This window comes from Mixophyes fleayi, chromosome 8 (assembly GCF_038048845.1).
Source record: "Mixophyes fleayi isolate aMixFle1 chromosome 8, aMixFle1.hap1, whole genome shotgun sequence".
NCBI classification, from domain to species: Eukaryota; Metazoa; Chordata; class Amphibia; order Anura; family Limnodynastidae; genus Mixophyes; species Mixophyes fleayi.
This window is the reverse complement of record NC_134409.1, coordinates 117,210,159-117,228,283: the sequence shown is the minus strand read 5'-3', so window position 1 is coordinate 117,228,283 and position 18,125 is coordinate 117,210,159. Positions and strand designations below refer to the sequence as shown.

The following is an 18,125-nucleotide window of genomic DNA, read 5'->3' as shown; positions in this document are numbered from 1 at the left end:
GTTAATTAAGTGTGATGTAATTGTTTTGTAGACAATGAGGTGTCTTTTATTTGGTATAAAATGAAGAGTGAAATATAACAGTTAAATAAATCAATGAATGACTGGATTGTAAATACATTACTAGCTGTTGAATGTTGTTTGGTAGAAACTGGTTGAGAATGGCATGTAATGGATTATTTTTGTTAAGAATGTGCCTAGTATATTCATGTTGGTACATAATAAAGTGTAATATAGTTATTTGGCAAGGCATATAGAGTAATATATTATTTGGTTAAGAATTAAGTGGAAAATAATTGGTTGTGTAATATAATTATTTTGTTGAGAATTACGTGTAATTTGCTTGAAGATGACGTGTTATATTGTTTGGTAGATAATTAGGAATAATCTCGTTATATTATACAGGATTCAGTGTAATGTAATCTCTGGAGTGGTGCCGGTGATTCTGGGCGGGGGACCCAGCTGCCAGGACCAGGCTGGAGGAGGGAGCAGGCGGGGTTTGGTATTCAAACTGTGGGAAGAGTTACAGACAGTCTCCGTACGTTACATCCCTGCTCCATCCACCGCCTGCTTCTGGCTGTGACCTGTACTGACACCCCGGGACTGAGGCACAGTGATACCCCGGGACTGAGGCACAGTGACACCCCCGGGACTGGAGCCCAGTGACACCCCCGGGACTGGAGCGCAGTGACACCCATAATTGGAGCACAGTGACACCCCGGGACTGGGACACAGTGACACCCCCGGGACTGGAGCGCAGTGACACCCCCGGTACTGGGGCACAGTGACACCCCCGCGACTGGAGCGCAGTGACACCCATAATTGGAGCACAGTGACACCCCGGGACTGGAGCGCAGTGACACCCATAATTGGAGCACAGTGACACCCCGGGACTGGGACACAGTGACACCCCCGAGACTGGAGCTCAGTGACACCCATAATTGGAGCGCAGTGACACCCCCGAGACTGGGACACAGTGACCCCCCGGTACTGGAGCCCAGTGACTCCTCGGGACTGGAGCGCAGTGACCCCCCGGGACTGGAGCCCAGTGGAACCCCAGGGACTGAGACAAGTGACACCCCCGGGACTGAAGCTTAGTGACACCAGGGACTGGAGCGCAGTGACCCCCCTGGCCTGGAGCGCAGTGACCCCCCTGGCCTGGAGCGCAGTGACACCCCGGGACTGGAGCGCAGTGACACCCCGGGATTGCGCACTGTTGCCAGACAGTGCCCCTTGGACACCCAAGATCTGGCTCACACTGAGACCACAGTGACTCCCCTGTATAGACATAGAGCTGCACTGACTACCACTATCCCATCAGACAAGACACCTCACATGCATCAAGGAGGGAACCTGAACAGTCCTGCTGAAAGGTGGGAGGTGACCTTACGTGTATACACAACATTGTAACATTGTGCACTTACATAGTGTGTGTCTCCTGTACACGCATATACACTGGGAACACTGAAGTTATGTCATGTCCATTATTCTTCAGAACCGTGTGATCATATACACTAAACACACACACACACCATACACATTTGAATATATACACAAATGTTCAGCAACTAATTAAGGCTTTACCTATAGGGAAGCATTTATAATCATACATTGTGTTGATGCTGGCAGTGTGCACAAATATAATAGTATCAAAAGTGACATTTGTTTTTCCTATAGCACCAGTTTGCATCATGTGAGGAACTGATATATTACTGGACACGTGCTTGCTCTTTTTGCAGGGTATATTATTAACCTGTTTGTCTCTGTTTCTAAATATGAGCTTGTTCTCTAAGTCTGATATTGTTTTCTGCCTATGAGACAATTTGAAAAAAATATTGTGAGTATAGTGTGTGACACAGTAGGCTGATGCCTACTGCCAGTAAGAGGAGTGGGACTGCTGAGGGTATTAAACAAACTCAGCTGATACGGGGTTAAAGGTGTTTGACCTCTCATGGCATTATTATTATTATTATTAATTTTTATTTATAAGGCGCCACTAGGTGTCCGCGGTGCCGTACAGAGACAAACAAAATAACAATACGATTATTATTCTTCTGAACCACTGGCATGTTTTTAAAAACATTTTGCATGCTTTTGTAACATTTGTAAAAGCCTGTAAATGGGTCTGACAGATTTATTTCTAGTTATTCCATAACCATTGGTGTTTCTCTTGCATTGTTTTCCATTACAGTGGTGTTTTTTGGAATCGTTACTGAATTTCCAGGCATTTACACATGTAAACGCATTGGAAAGCCAGCAGATGCTATTAAAAATTCATAGCAAATATGTTTGCTATGTGTTTTTACTAGTGTTAAAAGAAGGCACGGAAAACGGCAAAAGCTTTGTGGCTTTGAAGTATTTTGGAGGAAATCATTTAAGGCCTAAGAGTATGGCAAGCGGTTTGATGTGTGCCATAGCTAACCAATCAGGAGCTTTACTTGTTTGCCAGAATGTTTCTGATTTGTCCATGTCTCCAATCACTGTGAATTAGAATAATTGACATTTAGACACCCCCCTTTTAATCTAAAAGGTAAATGGAATACTCTGAGCAACATAATGATTACCTTAGGTGAGAATGAATCTCTGCTGTATTCTATTTGATGGTTTGACCAACCTTTCTGGTGTACATACCATTCTTGGCCTCGGTGGTTAAATATTGACTTGCATTTCTAAAAGTGTCTGCTTAGTGGCTGCCATACAAATTTCAGCACTAGACCACTGGACTGGATAGGAGATTTAACACCGGTTAAGGTATCCACATTTTTTTGCATTTTCACACGTTAATAAATGCATGAAAACCACATTTAAATAGATCAAATCAGAGTCATTGTTGGCATTCCTACCATTGTATTTTAAAATATTCACAGCTTGTTTAAAATGTAGAAAGCAGCTTAGCACACACTGCCCATGCTATCACCTCTTACCCCTAATCAAACAGCATCCAGTGGCCAAAATGTCTCCAGTCATCCTGCATGGTAACTGATGAGGATATGTAAGCTTCTAGTGCAGTAAGAATTAGTGGGCCTGAGTTATTAAGGAGAGCAAAGCATAAGAATGGAGTAACTTTGCACCTGGGCAAAACCATGTTGCATTGGAGGGGAGGTACATTTAAAATGTGGGACAGATTTATAGTTGGGGTAGGGCATGTCCTAGATCAACTTTAAATTTCAATGTAAAAATAAAGCTATCAAATATTTGTGTGCTGCATGAAAAAACAGCCAGTATTTAACTTATGTGCAAACTAATAAACTCATTTGCACCCCTTGCACTGTAACATGGTTTTCCCCTGGAGAACATTTAAGCTTTTTTTTGCCTTACTTTCCTTAATGACTCAGGACCAGTATGTCCAGTTCCCTTGACCTTCGAGTGATCCAGCGCACCCCTCATTTGTTTCATTCAGGAAAATGCTTTTCACAAATTTTTCAGGAATATTACACAGCCGACAATCACAGCCAAAACTGTCTGACATGAGCTATGTATGGTATTATGTCACTTACTGAATGCAGCAGGGGTGCACAACCTACTTTGCTCAGAGGGCCACATTTGAAGGGGCCACAATAAACATTTTTTGATGGCTTAATAATGCAGCGGTTCTTAGCCCTAACAAGATGAGAGCCATGGGCTTCCATAGTGACATGCTCAGCACCATGAGGGATTTGGGTAGCAGTGTGTCTCTACAGACACCTCTGCACCTGCCTCTGCCTCAGTAACAGGCTTCTGTCACTATCCCAAGATTTAGGAAACTGTCGGACAGGAGTGAGCAAAAAGTGGGGACGATAATACAAACAAAAAGCTTCTGCTGGGCATCAGAGAATGCCCACGATGCCCGCCTGTCACCTGTTCTGCCACTGTGGTATACAGCTACTGACACCGCAAAACACTAAACTAATTTTCATAAACAAGAGGGGGGGGGGGTATTATTATGAATTAAGAAGTGAAAGGGACACTTGTGGGAGCTAATGAAGAACACACACATGTAGGGCACATACATGTAGGACACACACACATGTGCAAAAAGAGGGACATTATTGATGAAAGGATGTACAGTGCAATTTTGGCTCCAAGCAGGGATTGTTGGAAAGTACAGTATAGTATTGTTCTTGATTAAAAAAAAAAAATGAAATGAAAAGTAAGGTATGAACTAAATAGTGGATTGAAATGTTGATGTGTAGCATGTATTTTATTTATGTAACCCAAATTGTGTTGGCTTGTTTATTGAACTGGAAGTCATACAGTGTGCAGTTGTGTCAGCCGGGGAGTGTTCAGCCTGTGGAGAGACAGCTGGTGTCAGGCGGAGCCAAGGGGGGAATGTGCTGGGTCTTTCTGCAAGATATAGATGAATGACGTCCCTGGTAAGGTCTAACCCCCGTGTATTCTTGTAATTGCAGTCATTAGAGATAAATAGTGTGAAAATCACTGAGCAATAGCGGAGGGACACTTTCAAATTGAGCGCAATATAAAACAAATATATATATATATATCTAATATATAAATGCTTAGTGGCGTCTGTCTGTCTGTGTGTGTGTGAAAAAAAAAACCAAGTTGCAGCGCCACCTGCTGGGCAGAGTTATACACTGACCTACTAAATTCTTAGTGTGTGTGGGAAAAAAAATTCAAAAAGGGCTGAAATTTGGTAGGGCTCAAACTCATTTTCGTGAGGTAATTTTACCTCATGAACACACATGTGTAGAGGCGTGCGTTAGTGTGTGTGTGTATGTGTGTGTGTGTTTGTGGAAAAAACTATTTTCTCAGAAAGGGCTCATCCAATTGACCTGAAATTTGGTATACTGACATTATTTGACAAAAAAATTAGAATAGTCAAGTCAGTTAACTTCCATCATCCAACCTTCTCCCCGTGGGAGGGGTAGTAAAGGCTAAATTTAGGAGTTGAGGGGTCAAACTCATTTTCGTGAGGTAATTTTACCTCATGAACACACATTAAAAAAGCCGCTTGCGTCGGGAAGTAACGCTCTTCCCCTGAGGAGGCCTGGGCTAGGCCCAAATGGATGACAAGAACCTTTTTAAGACCTTAAGTAGCTTGATTTGACTAGAATGCATGAGTATCATGCACGGGTTAACTTGTATGTATGTGTATATATATATATATATATATATATATATATATATATATATATATATATGTGTGTAAAACAGTACACTAGAAGCCAATTGTTTCTGATTCAGAACAGTCGCCACTCTTGCAGAGTATCATTTAATTGTTTACTTCGATTTTTCAAAAATAAAATGTTGCAAAATAATACACCCATAAGCCATATTATTATAATTCATACGTTAAAGGGAATGATAGAAACACATTATAGGAAATGTATATATTTATTGTGATATTGTGTAGGTAAGTTTATAGCTAAATATATTTACTTTACTAATATGCCAATATTTATGATCTTTTCTGTATGGAATTAACGCCTGACCAGGTATAAATTTGACTTAGTTTCCCCTAGGTTGGAGCAGTGCATTTTGTGTACATGCTCCCCCCCCCCCCCCAGTCTTGTCATTCAGCCCCGTCATATGATTGACAGTCCCTTACTCCCCTGCATGTGAGCTGGAATTTTCATGGTCTTACAATATCTGAATAATTTGATGACAGAAATCCTTATGGTCCATATACAGTATCCTGTCTAACTGGATCATCTATTTTTTAAGTCTTATGTTTGTTGCGTGCAAGTTTAAATTCTCTTGCTGTATAGGTTCACACTAAATCAACTGTAATATAGTGAGCACTTAGAATATGTTTAGCTTTTCTTCCTTCAACCTGATGTGAGAAATAAGTAGTAGCCGCTTGGAGCTTAAAGCTGGACAAACATGGTGATTTTGGCTCCCAGTTTGCACCATTTAGACCAATGTGCCCAAAATTGCAGGTGTGTGTGTGTGTGTCCCAACAACGAGCAACAGTGATTAAGATCCAATTCCTGCTTGAAAATGTAGACAGCAGGTGACAGATATTATGCGTGTGCAGTGTTCAGCCATTGGTCGACCATACTAGTGGATCCGGGCCATTTTGTCCAGTTTGATAGTTCATATGGGTTTTAAGATATTCATATTCATAAATGTTAGGCAGACATATATTTGTGAATGTTACTGTGTTTTAAAGCAGCAATCCCACAGTTTTTATTTGAATAGCAAGTATAATACCTTTTAAGCATGCATCTGAATTATGTCATTTTTTCCTACAAATCATTATCACCTTTTCAAAATCTCTCTGAAGGCTGCAAATTATGTTTGCCAGCCACACACAAGCTCACAATTCTAAGAATGGGTGGTGGTGTGTATGGGGAAAGGGGGGGGGGGGGGGAGATGGTGTAACAGTTCACAGAGCAGAAAGAGCTCTCTCTGCATACTAAATCATGTGCCATTTGACTGTGGTTGCCACGGTAGGCCATGCCACTATGCAGAATTTCAAATAATTAATAGCAGCCTGAAGAAACACATCAAGGAAAATGGTACATACCAACATTCCTCTTATAGTGTGCCATAGTGATTTATGTTAAAAAAAAAAACCACCACATTTTTCATGGGGTTGCAGCTTTATCAAGTTATATTGTAGATTTAGTAGCGCTTTAAGGAGACATTACACAATATTGTTGCATCTATTAGATCGAAACCAGTTTTGACTAGATTTGTGGGATTTTTTTTCATGGACATTATATAATTGGACACATTGTGTAATTATTAGTTGTTAGATAGTGAATGTTCTGACATGTGCAGACAATACCATCATCCTCTTGGGTCTTGTTGCTTCATTAAAGCCAGTAAAGTTTGCAGATTAACTGTAAGAAAAATAAACATTTTTATTTCCTAGTTACCTAGCAGCACAAAGCGTGTGAGAATTTTTTTCTGAAGGGATAAGACTTTGTAACTATTGGTATTTGCATGACTGGGCATGAGCTCTGCTTCCATCCTAGCCTGGATTGTAAGCACATGTCTGGCTATTCTACTACAATAAATTATTTCTTCCTAGAGAACAGAAATACTTCTTTCTGAAAACTGGAGGCTTTTCTTGGCCGTGGTGTATGTGTGAGAAGTGCAGTACGAAGATTGTTTTGAAATGTGTTCTTGGTTAGGGAAGAACTGACCATTGTTTGAATTAGTGTTACCCGTTGCCTAAACATACAGGGTCTGGTTCATGCTCGGACACCACCTGCACGCAAATTACATTTGAATCTGGGTGTAAGTAGGCTCTGCCTAAACGTTACTTGCCCTACGTTACCAGACATGTTTCCTCTATGGGTGCGAGGAGAAATGGGCAGAGATTTCTGTCAAATTCTCCACTGTGAGGTGTCTTTAAAATGGTTGCCATACACTTCGCGGCTAATTGAATTCCCCCTGGAAAGTCTTACTTGCATATACGTGTTTTGTGCTAAAACAAAGACTACGGGGTAAATTTATTAAACTGCGGGTTTGTAAAAGTGGAGATGTTGCCTATAGCAACCAATCAGATTCTAGCTGTCATTTTGTAGAATCCACTAAATAAATGATAACTAGAATCTGATTGGTTGCTATAGGCAACAGCTCCACTTTTACAAACCCGCAGCTTGATACATTTACTCCTATGTTGTTTCAGTCATTACTATCAGTGGGCACTTACACCTGCCCTGTTTCTGGTTTAAACGATAACCAAGCATAATTACGGGAAACCCAGGACTTGAATCTGCTGCATGAGTGTTGAAAGGCCCTCGACACTCCCTTACTGTACATGGCCTACTGGCCTACATTCGTCTGCCCCTTCCTTCCCCTCCTTAAGTCGTAGCCATTCTTAAGTGTCATTTGCATTCAGACATGAATTGCAGGCAATAGAGTTCATTGGCATATTTCAGAGCAATTTCACGCGCACAAATGTGAATTGGGCCCGCAGTGTGGAGGCAGCCATTTGGTTGGCTGAACTAATATTTATGTCAGTACACATTATCAATTCACTCACTCCTGAGGCTTCAAATGATGACCTACTGGCTGCCTCCATGTTGTTGATATGGCAGGTACACTTAACAAACCCCTTCATGTAAAACTATCAAATTTAATTTACTTACATTTACCATACTGCCACCTCTAGATTTCTACTTCAACCGCTGGATGTAACTAGTTCACAATGAATTTATAGACTGCATTATTAAGCATATTGGCTCAACCCACAACATGGCTGCCTCCAGTCCTTGGAGACAACAGCTATATTTTAAAATTAAATTTGTGTTTTTTTGTGCTCTATGCACTGGTAGCTCAGAGAGTAAAACTGCAAAGAAATGTATAGAAAACAATACAAAAGGATTTAAAAGAATCAAGGATTAGACTTGTTAAATTAAAAAATAGTACCCCCATACCCAAAACAGTGTTTGTTCTGATAACTGCTAGGTGAAAAAGTCAATGGTTCTATTTTTAAACAAAAATAATTTGGTCAGTGGGTGCTATGTTTCACTGAACTTTATGGTTGATATTTCTGTCTACCTTGACTGAGCAAGCAGTATGCTAGTTATCACTAAGTAATGGAATTAAAGAGCATTAAATCTGCAGGACAATTTGCAAATAAATGTTAATAAAATTGACATATACACACATGTTGGATGTTTATAAGAACAGAAGATATTTAAGATAAATTTGTGAACATGAGGAATAATGTTCTTCACACACAGCAAACTTCCTGTGAGTAGAACTAAAAGGGCACTGCAGGCTGTCTCTTTATAGCTGTAAGTGGCTGATAACACCATACTTGCCAACCTTTCCTCCCTGACTTCAGGGAGATCCCAGGGGAGGTGGGCGTGTGGGGCGGGGCTTGACAAATTTCATCACAATTTTGTCCAATTACAGCAGGGGGCTAAGATAACATGATATTTGCGTCATTAAGCCCCACCCCCTGCCACTTATCTATTGCGGGGGCGAGAACCGGCAGGTAGCCCTGCCCTCCCGGGAGCCCGGGAGTCTCCCGGTAGGCAACTATGCTTTAAAGAAAAGCAGCTAATGAATCTATAGAGACTGAAGTGTCTTTTACATTTCTGTCTCCATTACTGAAGTCATATTCTCTTACCTGTCAGTCTTTGATTAAATCTTGGTCTCCATGAAAATGGCCACCTTCATAGGCATCAATACATGGACATAGGACACAATTTCTGAACTGTGTCATCATGCCACAGATGGCGAAGCCAACCACGTCTTGTACTGGCTTATCATCAGGGAGAATGCCAGACTGTTCAGGGAGTGAGGGAGATCACCCCTATTTCAGGGAGTCTCCCTGACATTCAGGGAGTGTTGGCAAGTATGGATAACAGATAACATTAACTGTTATTCCACTGCATAGCAAATGTGAATACACTGACAATCATCTCAAGTTTTGTCAAGGTATGGAAGCTTTTATAATTTGTGAATGCTAGTTTCTTGTTTATACAAGGTGGTTTACAGGTCCGTGAATGCAGAAAATCAAACAAATACTCTTTCCTTCTATGCACATTTTAAAACAACCTGAATATATTGCAGCTCTGAATGTGAATAATGTCTGCATTATTACTCAGTATAAGTGACTAAAGCTTTGTCTTAATTTACCATAATTGCGCTATGAATGAATTATGAATGAATTGTCACTTTGTAAATCAAAGAATGTTTGTTTGTGCTGATCTGCAATAACATAATGTTTGGGATGACAAGACAAACGCTGGGCACAGTTCTTGGTGGTACTTTCAAGTGACATTATAATTTAGGAGCACATATGAAGCAGAGCTTGGCGTCTCTTGATGTGGTTTCTGGGTAAGGCAGTGAATGCAGCATGTTACTGCCAGGTGGCTCATGGGATGCATTGGCAATAGTATAGGCAGGATCTACATATAGACTGGAGGACTCAGCTGCGATGGGAGGGACAATGGCTGCATTATCTCGAAAGACTGGAATGACCAAGGAGTTGCAGTTATAAATAGCAGACATTGCTGTAATGATACAGAAAAAAACAACAAACAATCAAAAAACAAACAAACCTTGGCACGCCTAACAGTAGACAAGCTAGAGAAAAAGAGAGTAAGTAAACTAATTGGAAAATACATTTATAGCTGTTGCAGGGAAATCTTAGTGTGTGTGTTGCCAGGGAAGGGATTTAATGCATCAGTTATTGCATCAGGCAAAATTAATATAACTGCAATAACATTACTTTGGAGAAAGTGAGACCAATCAGGCAGTTATTAAAAGTCCTTAATGATTCTCAGCACCAAGCTTATTATGTGGCTCTCAGGGGGATATGTATCGAAGGGCAAAAATCTTGTGTTTCGCCAGTGAGAGGTTCTTCGCTTTATAAGTCAAGGGCTTATGTGACAGGCCAAACAAAATGGCCACCGAACTCCATTTTATTGTTCCTTTACTTTTATTGTGTGTATTATGAAATGCTGATGTAACCAAGGCAAAGCCAGGATATATCTATATACATGTATCCGCTAGGCGTTATCCCAGTGCTAACTGTGCATGTACTGGAAAGTCCAGTGTAACGTCACTGCTATTGTACCTGCGTAGAATAGGTAAAACTGTTTGATACTCATAGTTGTACCAAAAAGGAGTTCTTAATTATGTTTATACCTTATATGTTAGTGATATCCGGCACCCTTAGTTTCCAATCTATAAAAGCTGATTTTGCTGCGACACAAGGTGCCTTGTCGTGGACCGTCTGTAATGGTGTCAGTTATTTGTCTATCCAGCTCGAGAGAGAGAGAATGGGGTCCTGGATAATTGCTGATTAAACATGTTCCGCTTTCATACTGCCGCCCCGGCAATATCCCGGGTTTTTCAAGCCGGGTTTTTGCCGGGGCTCGGAGCGTCCCAGCTCAGAAACACCATTCATACTGCACCTCGGACCCGGGAATTTCCCGGGTTGACCCCAATCATACTGCACAAGTCTGTGCCCTGGCAATTTGTGGGAGTCACCACCAGAGCAGTTTTCATTGGCTGAAAAATGGTGATGTCATTGAAAGGTGACTGGTTTTTTGACGCATAAAGATGATGCAAAAGTGGGTGGTGATCCTCCAGAGACAGGCAGACAGCCAATCAGCTTGTTTTCTGTGCAACCCGGGTTGAAAAACCCGGGTTGCACCATTCATAGTGCAGGCAACCCGGGTCCGACCCGGGAATTACCCCTCGATAAATCCCGGGTTGAAGACCCGGGTTTTTAGACCCAGGATTTTTGACTTGTACCATTCATACTGCACCAAGACCCGGGTCATTTAAGCTCGCCCCGGCAAAAACCCGGGATTTTGGTGCAGTATGAATGGGGTATAAAAGATTGATATTTGAACTTTGTGGTCCCAACTCTTTAACAGCTTACCACTGGCAATAGAACTGATAAGGCGGGTTTGCTTTACCTGGTAAAGCCTATTAAATTTTTAACAATGCTTATACTGTAATCGCCATCTCAGAATGGTGACAACAGAGGAAATCATAGGAAAAAATGCTTTATTCTTTGAATAAATATTTTTTCTCTTTTCAAAAGTTTACATTTTCTTCATATTTTTAATTTATTTTTAACAATTTATTTATTTTATTTGTTGTGCACCAAGTGCAACGGAAAGCCCGAATCGGGCCCTTGAGCTCTACTGCATATGTGCAAACCAGATAGTCTGCTACCGTATACCAGCAGAGACTGATGGGATGGTGGGCCCATTTTTAGTATATTAATATTAATATATCATTAATATATATTCATTTATTATTCATCTATCCTTTTCTTCTGATATAAAGTATTTTATTCCATTTTTAAAGCTGCAGTACCACATATATTATTTCCTAATGTGCCCTCTCATCCTACCCAGAGCCCCAGGGGCTGCTACATGCAGCTGTTTTTCCCAGGGCTCTACGAAATGGAAAATCAAATTCTTTTACCAACTTTAAATGGCAGCAGGGGGGTGGCGTGATCGAGAGGACCAATCACAAGCCGCAGTCTCTTGATTTTGGCTTGTGATTGGCCCTTTTATTTACACACTTTCAACAGGGGCTGTAAGTGGGGGAACCTCTGGAAAATCGTGTACACTAACAGCCTGAGGCTCCAACAAGATGGCAGTGCAGCTTTAAGGTTACCTCACTTTTGTGATCAGTCTGGTGTTAATATAGGCTGTGAAGTATTTTGTGGTCCTATTACTCTTCTGGTATAAACTTACCATGTTGTATTATTTCTGAGATGCAGTACCTTTCACGGTTACTACATCACCTTCCTGTTGGAAGTACACCACACCATTCGCTACTTATAATGTGCCATTTTATAATGTGGCATTTTATGAGCTTTGTTTTCTTTACAGCCTATAAAATCACAAGGGACCAGTGACTGATATCATGGAAGCATGAGACACATAGGGGCTGATTCAAGTGCTTGAGATGTGCTGCTAAATATCACTGAGATGTCTGGCTGTGCAGATTTCAGGATACTACGGTACCCCAATATCGCACATTTTCCTGCGCATCTATCAGGAAAAATCTGCAATGTTGCTTTCCCACAGAGCGCTTTCATGACTATTCCAGAGACACTCTGCGGCACATCCCTAATTAAATAGGCTCTATAGAGGCTAACCTCCCAGCTATGTTTCTGCGCACAAATAACGCAATTACGGTAATGAACACATTGCTCATTTTTGCTTGCAGTTTTGCCCTATAAGGTGTGAGCAAAATTTAATGAAATTTATTTCCTAGAACATTGTGCAGTATCATAGCCACGAGGTTACTGCAAAACCTTTTGGCTAATTGAATTGGCCACATAGTGACATCATGCCTTCCTAGTGAATTAAGAAGCTAAATATTGGAAAAGATATTGTATCGGCCCATAAAATGTGTTTCCCAACTGAGTGTAGGTGACGTTAAACAATACATGTGCAGATAATTTGTTTTTTTCTCAATCATCCACCATGAACTTGTGATTGGTTGAAGTTGCCCATTTATATGAAGATTCAGCCACTTGGAGGCTGTCCTAGGTGGAAGATTCTCATGTAAAAATCACAACCTGCAGACTGGGTGCTGGTAATTACTTTGATGTTAATCTCTACCTCCAATTAGCTGGTGTAATATCCTGCTGATATCTCCTGCTGAGAAGTACGCACCTATCGCGATCTCTGTTCAGTTTGGCCACAGCGCAGGTTTGCTGGTCCTTTGGGATGCCAGTGTCATAAATCCATCCATACATTAACAATTGCAATTAATTTACTGTGATAGAGTTTCAATGAATGAAAAGTACATGAAAAACATACAAAAAAATTAATCGGAAAGTATATGTATCTTTTACTTTTTCTGTATGTCAAACAAACACAGTTGTGAGTGTAGCAGAAGACCAGGCTTGGCACTACCATTGGACAAACCTAGTTGGTTGCCTAGGGCGCCAATGGTTAGGGAGAGCCTAAAACACTGAGGGCCTGATTCATGATTGGACGTAAGTCCGTTTGGGCGGTGTATCAAACTTGTAATTGCTCTGCGCGTTCTCAACTTGTGTGCAAGTTGTGTCCGACCCTGACTCAGCCCCTGAATGAGAGCGGCTTAAGGGAATTTGATGATTAAATTCTGTGGTACATTTCTGGCATTGTACAAATAATGAGAAGCAACTGGGACAATTCATTTATATCCATTGTTTTGCTGTTTATTCCACTATTTTTGCCTGTTTTTCCCTAAAAAAAAATAAAAATGAAATGGATAAAAATATAATTAGTCCATTATGTTACCAATGAAGCACAGTCTGTCCTAAAAAATGCTACATTTTAATAGAATACCATTAAATAAATTATTCCTGGTGTAACTGATGCATCATGAAATGTCTCTAGGTAGAGGTGCGAACCAGTCCAGATAGGCAGATGTTAAATAATAAGTTATCTGTAGAATGACACATAGCTTTGGGATGATAAATATTCCAACTATTTTCCTGTTTAAGGTAGATAACTAGCTCTATATTACTCTTCACTTTAGAAATCTGGATGATGCACAGGGGTATGTTTACTAAACTGTGGGTTTGGAAAAAGTGGAGATATTGCCTATAGCAACCAAACAGATTCTAGCTATCATTTTGTAGAATGTACTAAACAAATGCAAGCTAGAATCTGATTGGTTGCTATAGGCAACAGCTCCACTTTTTCAAACCCGCAGTTTAGTGAATATACTCCACAGACTTAGTTCAGTGATTTTACCAGTACATTAATCACCTGAAGGGATGAATAAGGTCATTCTTATATGATAAGCATAAGTGACGTGTTATCGCCTGCACCACAGTTCACAGGGGCCCAAATCACCATGCCATGGTACGGTCCCTGCCCTGGAAAATGTCTTCAGTTCTTGTATGTATATTTGTTTTAGTTGCACATTTAATAATAAGTACAACATCTCTGGCATTTTCTAAGAAGGGGTTTTTGTAAAACAAACCCATTCCTGCAATTTTCCTGATTATCTCCTGGATTAAGCTCATCTGCTACAAGCCATCGGAATGACCATGATTAAAGATAATATGATATATTGCTAGGATGAACAGCTGCAATTAGTGAAGTCTCTACTGGTGAAGATACGTCCTGTTCGAACAGAATTACTGCACAAATGCTGCTGTATTCTGATTTATTTGACATGCCCTCAGGCTTCCACCATAGAAATTATTTAGGATCTGGCTACATCCTCACACAGGCGGTGGTTTAAACTTCCCTGATAATTTTCCTTGTAATGAGATAGCTTTGTATTACATTCTGCAGGCCACGGAGGATTCCTCGTCCCAACGCTATTTATTACTTTAAGACAAACCAGAAACTGCCTTTAATGAAGGTTTCCTTTGAAAATGTGGCTTGTTGGTCAGTGGAGACATGCAGAGTCTCTGCTTTGTGGTTCCATTTAAAATAAGGACAGGGTGTGTTTGTGGCCATTGGGCCTGGCTGCATGGCCTATATACAAAAGTAAGTCATAGTGCTGTGCAGTTAAATCACATTATTTTTCTCCTTTGTAGAGCTCTCACTGAAGAATGAAACAGTTGATACTCATGTTTTTATGATATGCTTTCTTCTAAATCAAAAGTTATTATTTGGTAAAGGTATTTGATCATTTCTCCACTAGAGGCACTCTTGCAGCTGAGATGGCGATAACAGAACAGGTAATGCGGCAGTACATGTACCACCGCTATGCTTGGTAAATAGGATTCAATATACAAAGCGGTGGCGGTAGCAGTGCAATTGCCCACGGTAACTCCTTGATGTATATGGTGTATTTTTTTGGCCATAGGGCTTTTCGTTGTGTGATAAATATGCACTTCCTCCATTATCTGTCCACCTCCTCCAATCTGCTAGCAGCAGTCCATCTTTCCCCTTTCATGATAGGTCAGCAGCACGGTGGCTTAGTGGTTACAACTTCTTCATTGGGGTCATGAGTTTGATTCCCGACCATGGCCTTATCTGTGTGGAGTTTGTATGTTCTCCCCGTGTTTGCGTGGGTTTCCTCCGGCTGCTCTGATTTCCTCCAACACTCCAAAAACATACTGGTAGGTTAATTGGCTGCTATTAAATTGACCCTAGTCTCTCTGTCTGTGTATGTGTTAGGGAATTTAGACTGTAAGCTCCAATGGAGCAGGGACTGATGTGAGCGGGTTCTCTGTACTGCGCTGCGGAATTAGTGGCGCTATATCAATTAATGATGATCATCTTCTGTGTAAAAACATTTACAGTTACATAAAAGTAGCATACCTTCCAACTGTCCTGATTTTGGTGGGACATCCTGATTCGTGGGTCACAAAAGGTGTGGGGCTTAACATAAAATGTGTGGTGTTTTACCCAAATCTGCCCGTTTGTGGGTGGAGTTTTGGTGAACCATGGGTGGGGCTTATTTAGTCCTGTTTTTATGGTTCTAAATGTTGGGAGGTATGAAGTAGGCACAATATAGTGTTGTGGGCTTATACTTTTGCAGTTTCATGAATGAGTCTTTTTGGCTAATATTTAAAGTGGCTGCCTCCCCTGTATGTAGGTCACAGGCCCACTCTTAATATCATCTTGGACAAATGAACTATTTGGCAGCTCCCAAACTCCCACAAAAATATGGAAAACTAGATTCAGTATTCAGAATGATTTATACAGTTATTATATGTCAGAGGAGATCCTGTGACAATCTAAGTTTATTGCCATTGATTCCTAGAATAAAAGATATGTTATGTAACATAATTTCTGATATGTTTTTTCAAAATACAAATAATCCAGTTATGTTATCCTTCCCTGCTGAAAGGATTGCTATCTATTGCCTAAGACACCCACTGAGACCTGTGTATGCAGAGTGTAGTTGTAACGGATGTCAGGTGCATTTGTTGACTTGGCTGCCAAGTTAGTTGGGATAACCAATCACAATCCTGTTAGAAAGTGAGAAAAGCAAATACCTAAATGTGAACCCACCAAGGTCAAACAGTAAGTATTTTTAAGATAACTTTGTATCTTTAAAAACAATTTTTGGGGTAATAGAGGCTTCTGATGAACTTATTAAATTAATACATACTTGCCAACTCTCCCGGAAAGTCCAGGAGACTCCCGAAATTTGGGTCAGTCTCCTGGGCTCCCGCAAGAGTTGGCATTTCTCCCACATCTCGGAATTCCCTTGTTAAAATGCGTCTTCTTGGTGAATCGCGCCGTTTTGGCCCCACCCCCGCGAAACCCCGTCATTTCCGTCGCTGGTCACGTCCCTCTCCCGGAAACAAGTTTCTGAGAGTAGGTAAGTATGAATTAATATATTAACTGGATCTATTTGGCGGCTATGTTTGCCTTGATGAAAGGGAACATCAAGCACAAAAAAATAATTCTGTATTCAGCGGTAAAATTTAAATTTCAACATCTGTTTCTAATGAATGCAGAAGAATACATTCCCACTAACAACAGAACATGGATTATGTAGCATACTTAAACTCCTTGCTTACAGATTCTGCAGATTTGTGGTTAGTTTACATACAAGATAAATGACTAGACACATTAAAATCATAGTGCTCTACTCTCAGGCAATGCCCGGGAGACTCCCAGGGTATTGGGAAAACTCCTGGGTAAACAGTGTCATCATACGCCTTGTCCTGCCCACTCCACCTTGTGAATGGCGTTATTAAGCCGCGTTGTGAAGCCATTTGCGTCATTCTGTGCCTTGCCACACCCACTTGATGACACGTTATGTAATGCACAGACACCATGTCCTATTATACCTCACTGTGGATCTCCCAGTACGGTATATGAGGACTGATATAAGAAGTAGTCATGCTATAGGAGAGACCGACCTCAGATTCTGGTGACTCCTGAAAATCCCCTTACTTCAATTTAAAAAAAATAAAATAAAAAAATAAACATCACCCCCTGATTTTCCCATATATAACTATCGCATGTGCTATAAATTTATACATATATTTGGTATTCCTATAGCCAGGAAAAATAGCTAATTCAACTTTAAAATAATGGGAAGAAAGTCCACCACCATTCAAATGAAGGTCCTATCTTCACCATGAAAAAGATGTATTTGGCAATTCACCAGTGCTCCTCGTGCTTTCCAACCCCTAAGGGTATATGCTTACAAATGCACAAAGTTATAATGACCTTCTTGATCTTCAATCCTGTTATCCTCCTCTTTCTTATCCACATTACCCAGATCACCAATTATTACATCGGACCATGGGAAATGAAAAAAAAAACACCAGGGGAGAATCTCAGGCATTAAATTTTAATAAAACAATAATAAAAAAACTTGAAAACACTCAACTTATAAAAAGCCGTACTAGACATAACACATGGTTTGACGTGTACCCAATGTCTGTACAATGAACGGCATGTAGGAGATAAAGGACAGGTCTCACAGTCCTGCTGCACGATGGTCCAAAACAGCTGGACCCAATGACAATTGATAATGCATTTCAACTCGCTCCCGAGTCTTTATCAAGGCTGTCACTCTATTCAAACTTGCAGATATTTATAATCGCTCCCCCAATTGACACTCAATCACGTTCCACACTGCTGTTCCCGTTACCGCTTCCGGTTTCGTCATTCGGCTTCCTTCACCCAAAATGAGTCTTGGTTTCGTATAACTTCATAAACAATGAACATAAACACCGGTCTACCTGACAGAACTGAAAATAATCTCACCTATTCATCACATGTAAACTCCCAATAAACAGTACATGATGTCCATAATCATATAAA

The 18,125-nt window shown here is 40.6% G+C and overlaps 1 protein-coding gene across 1 annotated transcript in view; it reads left to right on the top strand.

The window, feature by feature from the left end:
* Positions 1-536: 536 nt before the first annotated feature.
* ARHGEF3 (Rho guanine nucleotide exchange factor 3) overlaps positions 537-18,125 on the top strand; it is a 241,651-nt gene continuing 224,062 nt past the window's right edge. Inside the window, exon 1 of the mRNA XM_075183262.1 lies at positions 537-1,370. Within this exon, the coding sequence (XP_075039363.1) occupies positions 1,333-1,370 (38 nt within the window). The 5' untranslated portion in view covers positions 537-1,332. The remainder of the gene's footprint in view (positions 1,371-18,125) is intronic.